Source organism: Carcharhinus amblyrhynchos, chromosome 21, assembly GCF_965287045.1.
Source record: "Carcharhinus amblyrhynchos chromosome 21, sCarAmb.v2.hapA, whole genome shotgun sequence".
In the NCBI taxonomy this organism is placed as follows: Eukaryota; Metazoa; Chordata; class Chondrichthyes; order Carcharhiniformes; family Carcharhinidae; genus Carcharhinus; species Carcharhinus amblyrhynchos.
The window spans coordinates 42416862-42434311 of NC_137344.1; the positions used below are offsets into that span (position 1 = coordinate 42416862).

General features: G+C 44.1%; 1 protein-coding gene across 3 annotated transcripts in view; it reads right to left on the reverse strand.

Moving 5' to 3' along the window:
- The window catches only part of LOC145356389 (putative uncharacterized protein MYH16), a 209394-nt gene that overhangs the window by 116702 nt on the left and 75242 nt on the right, over positions 1-17450 (reverse strand). For all 3 annotated transcript variants that reach the window (XM_080209077.1, XM_080209076.1, XM_080209075.1), the window contains exons 3-4: positions 12040-12185; positions 6060-6150 (exon numbers count right to left, since the gene is read on the reverse strand). In XM_080209077.1, the coding sequence (XP_080065203.1) occupies positions 6060-6150; positions 12040-12104 (156 nt within the window). In that variant the 5' untranslated portion in view covers positions 12105-12185. The remainder of the gene's footprint in view (positions 1-6059; positions 6151-12039; positions 12186-17450) is intronic.

Sequence of the window (17450 nt, forward strand, 5' to 3'; positions counted from 1 at the left end):
GTTCTCCCTGTATCTGCTTGGGTTTCCTTTGGGTGCTCCGGTTTTCTCCCACAGTCTGAAAGATGTGCTGGTTAGGTGCATCGGCCATGCTAAATTCTTCCTCTGTGTACTTGAACAGGCGCTGGAGTGTGACGATTAGGGGATTTTCACAGTGACTTCATTATAGTGTTAATGTAAGCCTATTTATGACTAACAAATAAACTTTCATAAAAACAGTGACTTTAGAGATAACCCAGCTAAGTGATTTGCAAGAAAAGCCTTAACTTCACGGAGAACTTTTAGCTTCCCCTTGTCTGCGAAGGTTTGTCCACCAGCATCGTAATACTGGGTAGTTTAGCTTGAAGTGCTTATCTTGTCTAACTGAGACATTCCTTTGCACAAAGGAGTGTGTTTGAAACCAGTGGTTGGTGTAACTATCCTGTTATCAGTCCCTCTCCATCAAGTACAGTACAGAATGTTGAGGCTGCAACAGCAAATGGATTAAATCAGCCAGAGATACAGAGAAGAAGCTCAATGTTTAGCATTTGAATGCGGGATGTGAATGGCATGGATTTCTCCAAACACTTCCACATTTAGTAAATAGTGCATTAACAACTTTATTCATTTGGGGTTTGAATTTAGCAGAAGAAACAACGGGAAATCTTTGTTAATTTGAAAGGTGGGACACAGGATATTTCCTGTTCAAAATATAACAACAGCTTGCACTTAGATAGCACTTCTAATGTTGTAAAACTTCCCATGGTCCTTCGCTGAAGTGCAGTCAAATACACTTTTTGCACCCAGCCACTCAGGGCAGCATGACAGCACTACTGCCTCACAGCGCCAGGAACCTGGGTTCGATTCCCGGTTTGGTTCACTGTCTGTGTGGAGTCTGCACGTTCTCCCCATGCCAGCATGGGTTTCCTCCGGGTGCTCCAGTTTCCTCCCACAGTCTGAAAGACGTGCTGGTTTGATGCATTGGCCATGCTAAATTCTCCCTCAATGTACCCGAACAGGCACCGGAGTGTGGTGACTGGGGGCTTTTCACAATAACGTTTTTGCAATGTGACACTAATAAATAAACTTTAATGTCCTGGAGTTTAAATCCCACCGCAATTGTTAATTGAAGTTAAATTCTATCAAGTCCAGAATATAAAGCTATGACAGCTGTCATCAATTGTTGTAAAACAAGTGATTTAAATCACTCACAGAAGTTCAGCCCTGGTGTAGGGAAATAACAATGAGGATGTCTCATTAGGGCTGATTCCAGCATTAGATTTTACTGTAATCATCTTTGTTCTTTCATGGAAAGTGGGCATTGTTGGCAAGACCAGAATTTGTTGCCTTCCTCTAATTGCCCTTTTAATAAAGAGGTTTGGAGGTGATTTTTCACAGTAGCACTGCTATGGGTCTGGAATCACACACACCAGTTTCTTCCTTCGAGGTGGATTTTTACAACAATTGATGACAGCTGTCACAGCTTTATATTCTGGACTTATTAATTGAAGTTAAATTCTATCGACTGCAGTGGGATTTCAGGGACTGTCTCATCACCAAAATCTCTTCAACCAGGTTGTATCCTGATGGCAACATCTGCCTGTCTGATGAATTCAGTACATTGTCTGTGTTCATCCACACTCAGCTCAATATCTACTGTGCAAAAAATAAAACTACTGATATCGACAGTACACTGGAGAAAGGCTTCATTGTCTCCCTTTAAAGTGCAGAAAACAGATCAGGATTTAACAACACAGCTATATCAATTTCCACCTCTCGCTACAGTCCAAAAAAAACAGAAGATACTTTATTTGACTGAAAGGACTGTTTTCTTTAGATATTTGCAGCACATCAGTCATAATAGAGAAAGATAAAAGTCAAGTTTAAAATTCTCAGGCTCAATGGGTCTATTCCTGCTCCTATTTCTTATGTTTTATTCTAAGCTTCTGTTGTTTACTAAGGGAAGTGTTTCTTCCTATCTACCTACCTGTAACCCTCATGAATTTGTACACCACAATCAGGTCTCCCCTCAGCCTTCTCTTCTCCAAGGAAAACAACCTCAGCCTGAAGCAGCTTCTCATCAAAACTAAAATGTACACATTTCTAATTTCTAACCTCTTTTAAATTCAACTCTGGCTTTCTTACAAGGTCAATTTTAGTGTTCACCTTCTCACATAAATATAGACCCTCAAATGTCTTTTCAAATTCTTATTTCAGACCTGTCTGAGATATCCAGTTGAGAATTAAATGAAACTCTGCATCATGAATTACAGTAGTAAAACTTGACACTTGGCTGAAATCAATATTTCTATGGGTATTAAGATTCTAGAAGCAGGAGGCGGCCATTCGGCCCTTCGAACCTGCTCCGCCATTCATTTTGATTGTGGGTCATCATCGAATTCAATATCCTGATCTCCAATACCCCCACGTCACTCAATCCCTTTAGCCCTGAGAGCGATATCTAATTTATTCTTGAAAAATCAGACAACATTTTGGCCTCAACTACATTCTGTGATAGTTAATTATGACGATAACAATAAATTTTGCACTCTCTCACTTCCTTCTCTACGAACAATATGCTTTGTCTGTATAGCGCACAAATACTCTTCACTGTATGTTAATACACGTGACAATAAATAACTCAAATCAAAATTAATTACAAACAAGCACCACTCTGAGTGAAGAATTTTCTCCTCACCTCAGTCCTAAAAATCCTCAAACTATGACCCCTTGTGGCCTCCCCACCATTGGGAGTAGTTTTTTTTTTAAAATCTACCCTGTTAGACAGGCTAGATTTAAAAAAAAAACTACCCTGTTCGACAGAAATAGATTCAGAAAAAAAATCTCCCAACGGCGGAGAGGCCAAAATTTTATGAATTTCTATGAGATTCCCTCTCACTCTTCTAAACTCCAGTGAATATAATCCTAAATCCCACTCCAGAATTTAAGCACACAAATCAAAGACTGTCTTTCCAGTAAATAAAGTAAAGTTGCCACGTTCCCAGATGACCATAGGCTGTTTTCTCATTTGGGGCCGGGGGGGGGGGAAGGTGTTGATTTAACCTGAGGATCACCACATCTCAGGCTGAGGGGCAAGGCTGAGCCTTCATGAATAACCTTAGCCGCCATGGGAATTGAACACGCAGCTGTTGGCATCACTCTGCATCACTAACCAGCCACCCAGCCAACTAACTAACCTTTGGGTCTTTCCAGTGCTGCATTTCCAGAGGTAGCAGCACTTGGGTAAGATATTAAATTGAGGTGCTGACTGCCCGCTTAGCTCGATGCAAAACATCCCAGGCACTATTTTGAAGACAAGCAGGGGAATTGTTCCTAGTGTCCTGGTCAAAATTAACCCCGTAATCAATGTCATAATATCTGGACTTGGTTGCATTGCTGCTTGTGGCAACTTGCTGAGGGCAAGCTGGCTATTTCCTATCTAGTAAGAAGTTTCACAACCCCAGGTTAAAGTCCAACAGGTTTATTTGATAGTAAATGCCACAAGCTTTCAGAGCCCTGCTCCTTTGTCACGTGACTCACCGGACAAAGGAATAGCATTCCAAAAACTTGTGGCGTTTATTATCAAATAAACCTGTTGGACTTTAACCTGGTGTTGTGAGACTAAAGGCACCCAGTTGTTGTGAAAGCAATTACATGAATGCCACTCCTTTTAACCATTCTCTATTATTTGTTACTGAACTTACGTTTGAGCTCGCATCCTTTGGATTACTGGCCCAGTGGAATAACCACTACATTATCCTTTTAAACAACGCATGGCCTGAGAAAGATCTTTCATTTTCAGCATAAATTTACTCAAAATAGCACAATGTTGAAAGAGGCAACCAATGAGTAAGGAACATTCTGTTAATAACTTGCCAGTAGGGGTAATAACCAGGGGCACAGATTTAAGTTAAAAAGGTTTAGAGGGCATTTGAGGAAAAGCTTTTTCACCCAAAGGGGGTGGGAATCTGGAATTTGCTGCCTGAAAGGGTGGTAGAGGCAGGAACCCTCAATATTTAAGAAGCATTTAGATGAGCACTTTAAAAACCATAGCATGGAAGGCCAGGGCCAAGTGCTGAAAAGTGGGATTAGGATAGACAGATGCTTGATGGCCAGCGTAGATACAATGAGCCAAAAGGCCACTTTTGGTGCTGCAAAAAGTCTTTGGAGGCGATCTTACCGGCTCATCCTGCCAGACAACGGTGAGCCGGTAAGAACACACGAAAGGCAAAAATTCGAGTTTGCACACAATTTCTCACCTCTCGCGATTTTAACAGCCAGGGTTACCGGTTTCATCAACCATGTGCCTGGGAAGGTCGCAAAGCTGATTATAGCATTTAAATCAATGTAAACCCTGATTTAAATGTTTTTAGTAAGCCTGAGCGCAATCGTCCAGGCTCACTTGCCTTAACGGCCTTGCCGGGGACTTGACATGGTGGCCTCACCGGTAGGACTGGAGACCTATGAGGCCCTTTGGATGGCGGAAGGCAAGGATAGACGGTGCCCTTTGAACAGTGCCAACCTGTCACCATGGCACTGCTCATTGGGCAGTTCAAGGGGGTGAGACCTAAGGGGACAGGGCCTAATTGGAGAGATGGGGCAACATGTGGCTGGATTCTATAGACACCGAGAATGCCAGAAGTGATTACTTCTTTTAATTCATTCATGGGACATGGGTGTCGCTGGCTGGCCAGCATTTATTGCCCATCCCTGGTCCGCCTTGAACCGAGTGCCTTGCTAGTCCACTTCAGATGTCAGTTGAGTGTGAACCACATTGCTGTGGCTCTGGAGTCATATATAGGTCAGACCAGGAGAGCATGGCAGATTTCCTTCCCTAAAGGACAGCAGTGAATAAAATGGAATTTTCTGATAATTGACAATGGTTTCATGGTTATCAGGAGATCCTTAGTTCCAGATTTTCTTTCAACTGAATTCAAATTCCACCAACTGTGGTGAGATTCGAACCCAGGTCCCCAGAACATCAGCTATGTCTAGCGACAGCACTACTAGGCCATCGCCTCCCCAAATTTCTATGTTGCTTACATTTTTCATAAATATAACCTCTTGATCCTGCATAACTGCTAATTTTATAAAATATGCAGTTACACCTGCTTTTACTATTTTAGAAGGATGGCAGACTCACAGTAAAGTACAGTAAAGAACTTGTTATTAACTATCGGTTTACAAGAAAGTAATTTGCAGGTAAAAGGAAATTCCATTCTGTTTATCTCTGATCATATTCCAGTCAAGTGGCACATTGTCGGGTAACTTCACCACACCTATAACTCAAGGTGAGTTAAGTAACAATGAAGCACTTTATTCCTGAGAGTCTGTAGGAACACAGCATGGCATAATGTCACCCTATTTCCCCATTATTCTGCTTTACTGATACATTAGAACAGTGACCAGTTTAATGGAACTAATTCCGTAGGTTTGCATCAACCAGTGAATGTAACATAAAGGGTGCATTCTTCCCATACGATCAGGTGTTGTTAAAATCAAATACCACTTCAGTTGCTACATAAAATACAAGCATTTCAGTTCTTTAACTGGCTACTATTGGATCCCAGCTGCAGAACGCAAGTAAAATATGTTGGGCCTACACAGCACAATCTCAGCCCTAAGGTTTTTTTTCCACCTATCCTTTCATGGGATGTGGGCATTGCTGGCAATACCAGCACTTGTTGCCCTTCCCAATTGAACTGAACAGCCAGCTTTCAGAGGGCAGTTAGTTATCAACCTCGTTGCTGTGGGTTGTTCATCCGGCAGTAAGGATACTCCAGTAGCAAGCAATAAAAGAATTCATTTCACAATTAAAATTAAAGAAACTTCACTACATCACCACGCAGACAGCCACAAATGTTCCTAGCAATCCTCCTCTGCTTTCTATTTATGCTGGGTCAGCTGACCACCATTGATTACATTGTCTAGCAGGTCAGCTGACCCTCACAGCATGTTACCATTGGTTACATTATAATGTGGGTCTGGAGTCACACTTAGGCCAGACCAGGTAAGGATGGCAGATTTCGCTCCCTGAAGGGCACAAAGAAAATATCATGCAGCATCCAGTTTGATGACTTTACCTGGTACTCCTTGATCTTCCTCTGAAGGGTAGCAGTTAGCGATTGTTCATCTTCCAGTTTAGTGCTCACTGTGTTTATCTCCAACTCCTTCCTTAAAATAGAAGAAAATAAGTTATACATTGAAGGCAAAGTCCCTCAAGCTTCTTGAAAGGAAACACATTTGGCAAAGATATCTTTATTCATAAATGAAACTGAGCATTCAGTCCTTAAAGAAGCCTTTACTGGAGCTAAACCATTAGGAGGTGAGGGGGGAAAGAGGCCACTGACAGCTCAGTATATGTAATGAATAGTCCACTGAAGAGGTGGATAGTGTTCTAATTTTGCGTCTGACATTCGATATGTTGAAATTTAAGAAATTAGGTGATCTTGGAGATTGAATATGTGTTTTGGAATGACAGAAATTGAACCAAGTGGCTGGTTACAGCTGCAGAAGCCAAAAACAAAATCGTTTCAGACCCATTATCTCGCCACGGCATCTTGCAATCTGAAAACTCTACAATACAGGAGATTCTACTGACAACTAACCAGCAATTAGGAGAGTATTCTTTCTGAATAGTAAATTTTTTTAACTATATAATAGAATGTTTGCAAAAAATTACCTTGGGTCCAATGTGTGTATGTAAGTTTTGTGCATGAAATCATTTTATTGCCAGTTTAGTTTCATTATCAGAAACAGCCGACATTTGCCTCCAGATTGATGACAGGTTCCAGATAGCGGCCAGTTCAGTTATGTCATCATTTTGAACCTAACTCCAACTGAATTACAATCGTATTTGAAGTTCAAACAATATTTTCTTTGAAACATAGAGAACAGGAGCAGGAGGCCATTCGACCCTTCAAGTCTGCTCTGCCATTCATTATCATGCCTAATCATTCAACTCAATCGCTTGATCCTGCCTTTCCCCCCCAATATCCTTTTATCCCCTTCACCTCAAGTGCTGTATCTAACTACTTCTTGAAAACATTCAACGGGTGGGATTTTACAGCCTTGCTTGACTTGAGACCGTAAAATCCTGCCTGAGGTCAATGAACCTTTCCATTTTCTGTCCCTTGCCCGCTCCGATTTCCATGGCGACGGGATGATAAAATTCCAGCCAATGTTTTGGCCTCAACTACTTTTTAGGTAGTGAATTCCACAGGCTGACCACATTCGGTGAAGAAATTTCTCCCCATCGCAGTCCGAAAACATCTACATTGTATCGTCAGACTGTGACCCCCGGTTCTGGACATCCCCACCATCAGGAACCTCCTTACCAAATCAACCCTGTCCAGCCCAGTTAGAATTTTAACACGTTTCTATGAGATCCCATTCCACCTCATTCCTCTGAATCCCAGCAAGTACAATCCTAACCAATTCAATCTCTCCTTACACATCAGTCCTGTCAGCCCTAGGAGTCAGTCTGGCAAATCTTCTCTGCGAGAGCAAGAACATCCTTCCTCAGATAAGGAAACATGGCTACAATCCATTCTTTTTACTAGTTCTCCTTGCCTGTGACCCAGTCAGCAACACAGTCCTCCAAAACCCACCTTCAAGTGCCTGGTTCATTGATTCTGCCCTCACACGTTTCTGCTCGTTCTGAAGAATCTTTATCTCTTCCCAGCTCTGCGCCACCATCTCAAAAGTTTTGAGGAGGATACATTATTGACACATTCAACTTTCACATTTATCTGCTGCCCCTTGCCTCTGCACCCTCAGCGACACCGTACGTCAAGGCGAGGATATCATGCCACAAAACACTGATGACATCCAATCTCTCTGTTAACTCTTGCAGCTCCCGATCAGGCTGTGTGTCCAACACTCAATCTTGGATGGTTAACTGGAGTTAAGTCTCTCTATTAAGCACTAGGAAGTCATCGGACTGGATTTAATGAAGGTGACAGGGATCTGCAGAGTTGGCAGGAGCCCCACATTGCCACTTTCGGCCAAATCTATGCCACTCAGGCACTTAGCTTGACACCAGGCCTTCTCCCAGATAAAGGACCCTGGCGGTGGAAGACCCATCAGCTGAGAGATGTGGCCAATTAAGAGGCAGAGCCACCAGGGAGGTAGTGGCTGCTAGCAGTACTACACCCACCTGGGGATAAGGATGGTCACTGGAGCCCAGGGCACAGGGGAGTGCTAGCTGCCTGGCTGGCAGGTGGGTGATTTTAAGAGATTTTACTCCTCTCCCCAGCCACTACACCAATCTGTTTGTAGTCTCAGAGTTCTACTCAACCCCAGGCTGAGCTTCTGAACTCACTTTCCATTGGTAAGGCCACTTACCTTGACAGAAATTGCAGAGGCAATTAGTGATGATCTCCCAGTCTTCCTCAGACAAGGGGGCAGTGCAAGAGGACTGGAGGGAGGTTCGATTGATGGAATTGGACAACGAAGAATATGCAAGGTTACAGGGATAAAGCAGGGGAATGGCACTAGGTAGGATGCTCTTTCACACAGGCCTCTTTTGCCCTATCCCGGTAATCATATTCATTTACAATGGCCAATCCGCCAAATCGCAATGTTTGGATTTTGGGAGGAAACCGGAGTACCCGGAGAAAACCCATGCAGACACCGGCAGAACATGCAAACTCCACACAGACGGTCACCCAAGGCTAGAATCAAACGCGGGTCCCTGGTGCTGTAAGGAAAAGAGCTAATCATGTGGCACCATGCTACTTCTCCAGTGGGAAATGCACCAGGTGGGCTTTTGTGTCGGTCATGACCAACATGGACCTGGAGCGCTGGAACCTGAGGGTCCAGGGGAGCACCACATCCCTCAAAGGGGGCTGCCCCCTCACCACTCAATTAATGGGTCAACCCCCACACCATGCAGGCATGAGGGTGACCTGACTGACCCCACATCAGACACCACCCCCCACCCCATCTCAGGTTCCCAATATCCAAGAGAGGTGGTGAAACCAATGTCCCTTCGGAACAATGGAGGTGTTTGAGATGCATTCATTGAATCCCTACAGGAGGCCATTTGGCCCACTGCACCGACCACAATCCCACCCAGGCCCTATCCCTATAATCCACCTATTTATTCTGCTAATCCCACTGACACTAGGGGAATTTAGCATTGCCAATCAGCCTAACCTGCACATCTTGAAGTGTGGGAGGAAACTCACGCAGACATGGGGAGAACACGCAGGCTCCACACAGTCACCTGAGGAGGCACCCCTCTTTGCTGAGGGGTGTAGTGCTCCCCTGGACCCTCAGGGTCCAGCACTCCAGGTCCACATCAGTCATGGCCAATACATTGAAGTAAGAAGGGAAAGATAAACAAACACAGCTGACTGGAGCCTGAGTAGAAATCCATTGAGCTGTCAATCAAAGCCTATTTCAAAGCACTGCACTATGGAATTGAAAACTATCAAAGGTTTTTCATGGAATAGAGGGGGTTTCAAAACTGTCAGCTTACTGGCAATGCTCAAAGACATCAAATAAAAGCAGATATATTGATACGTCGGAAGACTTGTTGCACAGTAAGTAGTGTTCCAAATCACGTATGAATAGGATAGAGGTGGAAAGACTCTTCCCGCTCAAAAAAGACAATAGGACTAGGGGGCACAGCCTCAAGATAAAAGGGGGGCAGTTTAGAACAGAGTTGAGGACATGATCTTATTGAATGGCGGGGCAGGCTCGAAGGGCTGGATGGCCTACTCCTGCTCCTATTTCTTATGTTCTTGTGTTCTTATTATGAATAGCAGGCCATAAGAGGAAAGGTTTCAGCCATGTTATGGAAAGAAATTGGAGCCTCCACCACAGGGTAGGTGTAGGAAAATGCTTTGTTGAAATGGCAGCGCGGGCTCGTTGGGCCGAAGGGCCAGTTTCCCGTGCTGGGTTGTTCTTTGTTATCACTATCCAGAGCTCCAAGATTCAACATGCATGTAAAATTACATGTTGCCATTGTAACACAGACTCCTTTGGAAGGGGACGGTCAGTTTGCTCAGTTGACTAGATGGTCAATGTGGATCAGATTGGTACTAACAGCACAGGGGTCGATTCCCATTCTGGCTGCGGTGGTTTCCGAACCCTTCTTACCCTACCTGTGGAAGAGATCTTGGCACTATAGGTTGGATCTGCCTTCATGGCAGAAAACTGTGGGCAGCACAGTGGTTAGCACTGCTGCCTCACAGCGCCTGGGATCCAGGTTCGATTCCTAGCTTGGGTGACTGTATGGAGTTTGCATATTTTCCTCTAGTCTACGTGGGTTTCTTCCCAGAGCTCCAGTTTCCTCCCCCGGTCCAAAGATGTGTAAGTTCGATGGTTTGGCCATACTAAATTGCCTTTTAGTGTCGGGGGACTAGCTAGGTTAAATGCATGTGGTTGTGTGGATAGAGCCTGGGTGGGATTGTGGTCAGTGCAGACTCGATGGGCCGAATGGTCTCCTTCTGCACTGTAGGATTCTATGATTGTGGGGGTATATGCTGAAGTGTTGAGGTGTCTCATTGCAGTTTAAGCCTCTTATCTGCTTTGAGTTTCAGGATTAAACACCAAGAGGAGGATTCTTTGAGGGATAAATGTACTGAAAGACTCTCGGGGGATTAGCGTAGTGCTTGCACTAACTTGTTGAACTCCTCCTTGCATTCAGATACGCCCATATCTTGATTTTTTTTCTATCAGTTACATGACAAGTTTCTTCAGGAGAAGCACTGCAATGCTGTGAAACCCATGACCGTGGGACCACCCAGAGCTGTGTACAATCATTCCAGGCAATTACTCAGCTTTCAAAGGAACAAAATCACTCAAACATAATGCCCAAACAAAAACCCAAGGGTCTGAAATGAACAGCAATTCTGGCTGTGACTTCATCTGCACCGAACTTAAACAAGATAAAGCTTTCAAACACGGGGATTTTCCAGAATTGCAAATTACATTAGAAATAATTAAACACAACCCATTTACCAGACAGCTCCTGACCAGGAACTTTCATGGATATGCTTTAAAATTGATAGCCCTCATTTACATTGTTTTACTTAGCGATTAAGGATAGATGGGTGAGCAGCCATACACAATTTAAAAGGCAAGAATAGTGTCACAACATCCAGTTGCATTTTATAAATTTGCACTTCCAAAGGCAGCCCCATTCACCACTTAAAGCTTCCACTGCTTTCACCACGGTGGCACAGTGGTTAACACTGCTGCCTCACAGCGCCAGAGTTCAATCCTGGCCTCGGGTCACTGTCTGTGCGGAGTTTGCACATTCTCCCTGTGTCTGCATGGGTCTCCTCCAGGTGCTCCAGTTTCCTCCCACAGTCCAAAGATGTGCGGGTTAGGTTGATGGGCCATGGTAAACTGCCCATTAATGTCAGGGGGATGAACACACGGGGTTAAGGGGGTGGGGCCTGGTGGGACTGTTGACAGTGCAGCCTCGATGGACCAAGTGGCCTCTTTCTGCACTGTCAGGATTCTATGCTTCTATCATCACTGCGCTGTGGCTTAAGTATTCCTCAGCAACCCATCAAAGCTTTTCCCAACACTGCCTTTCAACCTTGACATCTGACTCTTTATTTTAAATTTGAGAAACTTAAGAGATCGACCAACGCTCAGTGCATTACTTCATTAAGGTCCAAAATAGATGATAAAAAAATGCAGAACATTCTATCAAAAGCTGGGAGTGTAAGGAACTAAGAATTGGATTTCTGGCATAAAGAAGCAATGATGAGTTTGAGTTTATGTTTATTATTTTTAAGAAGTAAATTTGTTAGTGTCACAAGTAGGCCTGCATTAACACTGCAATGAAGTTACTGTGAATATCTAGCTGCCACACTCCAGTACCGGTGTGGGTACACGGAGGGAGAATTTGACATGGTCAATCCACCTAACATGCACAGCTTTGGACTATCTGCTACCCAACAGAGCAATCAAAATTCAACAGAACGGAGCCGCAGAGTTTGACGATGCACTATCTGAAATAGCAGAGCTTGTAAGCTAATCTAATTCACAGCCCGCACACATTAATTCAGGAGCTATTTAAATTCAGAAGCAAGCACTCACTTCTTGATGACTTCCTCCAGGTCAACCTTCAGTTTCTCCATTTCGTTCAGGCTATCAATGGTCATCTTGAGGTCTCCTTCAAGCTTCCGCTTTCCCCTTTCCAGCTCGGTCCGCAGTTGCTTCTCCTGCTCAAAGCTGTACTCAAACTGTTGAGGAAACCACAGGTCGAGAATCAGTTTTATGTTCAGTTGTCAATCATAGTGTACATCAACCCTAAAGAGGACAGAATCAGAACACTGATGCAGCGAAGTACACTGTTCATCTCTCACGGAGCTTTCCGAAGAATGGGCAGCTTTTTGGGGGGAATGCAGTTATTTTGCACTTAATTGGGGAGGGAAAGGTGAATACTCTGAAATGAAATACGTTATCTAATTTTGTTCACAGAAAGCACTGCCAAGGTAATTGCAGCAAGGGAAGGCGGTGAGGGCCTAGTGGTATTATCACCAGACTATAAATCCAGAAACTCAGCTAATGCTCTCGGGACCTGGGTTCAAATCCTGTCATAGCAGATGGTGGAACTTGGATTTAATTTCAAAAATCTGGAATTAAGAATCTGCCAATGATCTTGAAACCATTGAAGATTGTCAAAAAAATGCCATCTGGTTCACTGATATCCTTTAGGGAAGGAAATCTGCTGTCTTTACATGGTCTGGCCTACATGTGATTCCAGAGCAACAGCAGCTGTCTTCAGGCAACTAGGGATGGGCAATAAATGCTGGCCAGCCAACAATGCCCCAAGTCCCACGAATGAATGAAAAAAAATGCTAGGATTAGAGACAGGAGATCGCCCGAGCCTCTATCTCAGCAAGGTAACTTACCCATGGGAATAGAGAATACTCACACCTACAAAGGGAAATCCTCATTTCTCACAACAGCGTTTGAGGTATTTCTGTGTAAAATGGTCATTCTGGTGTCAAATTGTGCACAATCACAGATAATATTGTTAGTGGTCAGCTGGTCACAAGGATATCTAGCTGTGCCATATTCAAGCTCAAAGTACAACCTTTCCAGCTGCCAGATTGCAGAGTTTAAATCCACCAGTCCAAACTCCCTTTGATTTGATCCTTAGAGGAAAGAGTGTTCTTAAAGGAAAGGCAGTGTTCAAACCCACTGTACCAGCTAGTCAGCCAAGGAGGCCTCATTCAACAAATTGATGGAAAATAACTGGTACGCCACAACACAAGGTTTTCTTCCCTAATACTTTGCTCCAACATTTCCTTGGTTCATGCTTTGGTGCAGTCTCACCAATGGTAACAGCCATGGCAACATGGGTTGGAATTCTCCGGTCTCATACGCCCCGCTACTGCTGCTAGCGAGAACGGAGAATTTAGCACTCAGCCAAATCTCCATTCACTGCAGCGAGACTGGAGAATCCTAGTCACGGGTGCGGTTGGAGAATCCCAGCCACCGTGCTCATCCTTCAAGTGTGCGCTCAATTAATAAGCACACTAATGCTTTGTGGTGAGTTGGAACAGCAAGGGGGTCAGACACCAGACTAATTTTGTCCTCAGCCAATATTCATTGGTCATTAAAGAACAATCTGGACTAATCAATGGATCTGGAAAGATCAATGCGAGATCTTTCTGGAATGCAAATTTGCCCTCCGAGTCATGAGGAAGTTTCTTTTTTTAAATTTTTTCCATGGGATGTGGGCATCACTGGCAAGGCCAGCTATTGTTGCCCGAGGACAGCTCAGAGTTAACCATGTTGCTGTGGCTCTGAAGTCACATTTGGACCAGACCAGATAAGGACAGCAGATTTCCTTCCTTAAAGAACATTAGTGACCCAGATGGGTTTTTACAGCAATCAAAAATGGTTTCATGGTCATCAGCAGATTATTAATTCCAGATTTTTGTTTTGTTGAATTCAAATTCCACCATCCACCGTGATAGGATTCGAACCTGGGTCCCCAGACGATTAGCTAAGTTTCTGAATTAATAGTCTAGCGACAATATCACTAGGCCATCGCCTCCCCAGTTTGAGTGACCTTTGTCCAAAGTAATTGAAACTTGTACGTTATATATATTTTTTTGGACAAGTAACATTGGACAGTTTAAATCCGTCATGCCTAAGGTATAAATGTGAAGGGTTAAAAGGTATGAGGAAGATCTTTCAGTGGATGCTTTCTGTGTAATTACTGTTGACTGAAGCAGTCAAAACCAGGACCTATTTGATCTTCGCACTCAAAACACGAAGGTCAGCTGATCTGACAGAAACACGAGAATGTGCCAGGTATGGCTGGGTGCTGTCTGCCAACACTTAACCCAACATAAATGACAATAATCAATAATAGCATCAGTATCCAATTAATAATACTGCACTATTACTAGTTTAGTCATTGAAAAAAGGTATGGAAAATACTCCAGCGATCACACAGTAACCACCTCCCACTTTTTAATGCTTTCCTGACGTGTCTGAACAAAGTTACATTAAGATAACAAGGGATGGTTCCCTAAGGCAGGGCAATCGCAGGGAATGCTGGCTGTGAAAGCTCAGACTCTCAGCTCATTCACACTAATGGACAGCGTGTCAGGAATGGCAGGCTACTCCTCACAGGGAGTGTCTGAACAAGTAATCCCTTCTGAGAACTCACCATACCCATCGTGTGACATTTTATTGTGAAGACTGTTTGCTTCCAGTAAAAGCTATTTTTCCCCCATCTAAAACCCAATGAATGAGCCCAGTCACATTGCCTCCCCAATAATTGAGGTTGTGATTTTTCTGGCCAATTCGGGGCTGGTGTAGAATGTGTTAGATACAGCAGGGCTGGAGAATGGTGGAGGAGTGGTTCAGCGCATTCTGCACCAGTGCCGAGCCTCGTCAGCATTTTCTCACCCCCACTTCTCCCTGGTGTAATCTGGCTCCCGCCCCTAAGGTGGGAACCAGATCAGATCTTCCCTGTTCCCAGGAGTTTCTAACCCTCAGGGGCAGTGGAAGCTCAATGAGAATCACTACTGGTCTCCACAAATGGAGACCATTCATGATGGCCACATCTGGGGGGTGGGATCAGTTCAGAGGCCATTGAAGCCCCCCAAGTTGTTGGGGTCATGGCTGGGCCCATCTGGCAATGCCAACTGGCATTCAGGGGAGCATGAAGTGCAGGGGGGGGGTGGGGGGTGGGGGAAATGGGGGCATGAAGGGGAACCTTTCAATGAGGAAAGGGAGAGGTCCATGAGGGATGGGGGGGGTCCTCAATTTCTATTGTAGATCATTGCACCCTTTGAAAAGGGTGCCCAATTTTTGTGAAGCCAGGCTTACCAATGTGATTAGGCTCAGCCCCTCTCTGAACCAATACAAACCTCACCACTCTCCCAAAAAGTGACTAAGTGTGAGAAAAGTGCGATGTTACATGTTGGACATGCCGATGTGAAACACATCAGTTTTCTCACCCAAAATGACACTTAAAAGGGTAATCTTTCCATCCTGTCCACCCTGGGAATTATAGTGGGAGGGTCAGAAAATTTGGCAGACCATTGAAAAGTCCTCGGGCAGGAATTTCCAGCCTTGGGGCAAGTGTGACCAGAAGATTCCGCTCTTAGCCATTTTTTTTTAAAAGGAGAGTTCTGCCCCTTGTCTCTAAAGCTCAATTTGAGTTCCACCAGTCATTCAGCCGTACCTTGTTATAGTCTTAGAGTCATCATAGACACATGCTGAATTTCAGAGATGTGATGGGAGGACCCAGGTGGCATTTGACCCAATGTGATATCACATGATCCTCTCAAAAGGGAATCAGTGGGAATTGTAGGGGAAACTCTTTCATGATCAGACTCAGGCCTAGCACAAACAGTGATAGCTGTGGTTGTTGCTAGTCAGTCATCTCAGCTCAGCTCAGCTCCATGACATTCCTGCAGAAGTTTCTCATTGTAGGTCCTACTTCCCTCTTAGGTGTTAAAAGCTGCAAAATTCAGCATCATGTGAGCATACCTGCTTTGTGTGCCAAATCTAGGAAGAGGTGTACGTCTCAGGTTTGACTTGGAATATTATAGTTAGCTGTTAAGGTTTATACAAAATCATGGTTGCTTTCTCGTAATTGGCAAAAGTTAGGCTGACTTTTCTCAGTATATATTAACTGTGTTCTTAAATAAACTTTGACAATAAAAGCTTCCTAGGGGGTCGCTTGAATCATACCAGCAGTGAAACACATTATGCTCATTAGCGCCAAATTCAAAGGTAAAAACTTCGGGTATAGGCTGACTACTTAAAACATCTTGGAGTTCCTGGCCTGCACCACGACAAGCATCTCTTCTCCTCAAATACTCACCAACAAAACTCTCGTCAGGAATTTATCAAGTATAGTCTACTTAGATGCTGTCAGACATCTTGAATATTGTTGCAGCTTTAACCGTCTAAGACAAGGCAGTCTGTTCGATCAGCATTCCACCCACTAGCTTAAGCATCAGTCCCTCTATCACTAGTGTACCATTAAAAGGATTAACTGCAACAAACCTTCAACGTCTCCTCAGTTGCATCTTTACAAACTGTCATCTCTACTACCGACAAGGACAGGAGGAAGAACTGCTTGGGAATATGATCACCTCTGAGATTCCCTCCAAGGCGCACAATACCCTCACTCCAACATTTATTATGTTCCATCAGTGTTTCTGGGTCAAGCACTAGTTGACAGCAGAATATGTGTACATTCTTTACTGAAACTCAAGAAGGTGACCCATTACCACCTTAGCAACATTGGATTTAGGAGGAAGAATGGGCCATTCTTTCTTGGAGCCTTCTCTACTATACAACACAATCATAGTTCATCTGGTTGTGGTCTCAATTCCACTTTCCTGTCAGCCCCCCTCTTCATCTTCGTCTAAACTGGTAGAGTTCTTATTCTTCAAACTGTGTCCCTTAGTTCTCAACTCTCCCACAAGAGGACGGATTCTCCCAGTAATTACTCTAACAAGTCCTCTCAGGAGGTGTTCCAGTAAGATCATCTCTCATTCTTCTGAACGCCAATGGATAGAGGCCCAACCTGCTCAACATTTCTTCACTGGATAAGCCGCTCATCCCAGAAGGGAGTTGAGTGCATTGTCTCGAACGCTATCATAACTTGTTTTTCAAATGGGATCAAAACTATGCATGGCATTCCAGATGTGGTTTCATCAAGGACAGCTAGCCAGTCTTGCCAACAACATCCACATCTTGAATAAGATAGTGCAGAACGGTGATACACCCAATCACACACTAATAGATGATGGCGTAGTGGTATTGTCATCTGGACCAGTAATCCAGAGATGCAGGGTCATGCTCTGGGGATCTGGGTTCCAATCCCACCACAGCAGATGCTGAAATTTTAATTCCAGATTTTTACTGTATTCAAAGTCTAATAAGAGTCATGAGTCATAGAGGTCTACGGCAGGGAAACAGGCCCTTCGGCCCAACTTGTCCATGCTGTCTGCTTTCTTTTAAAA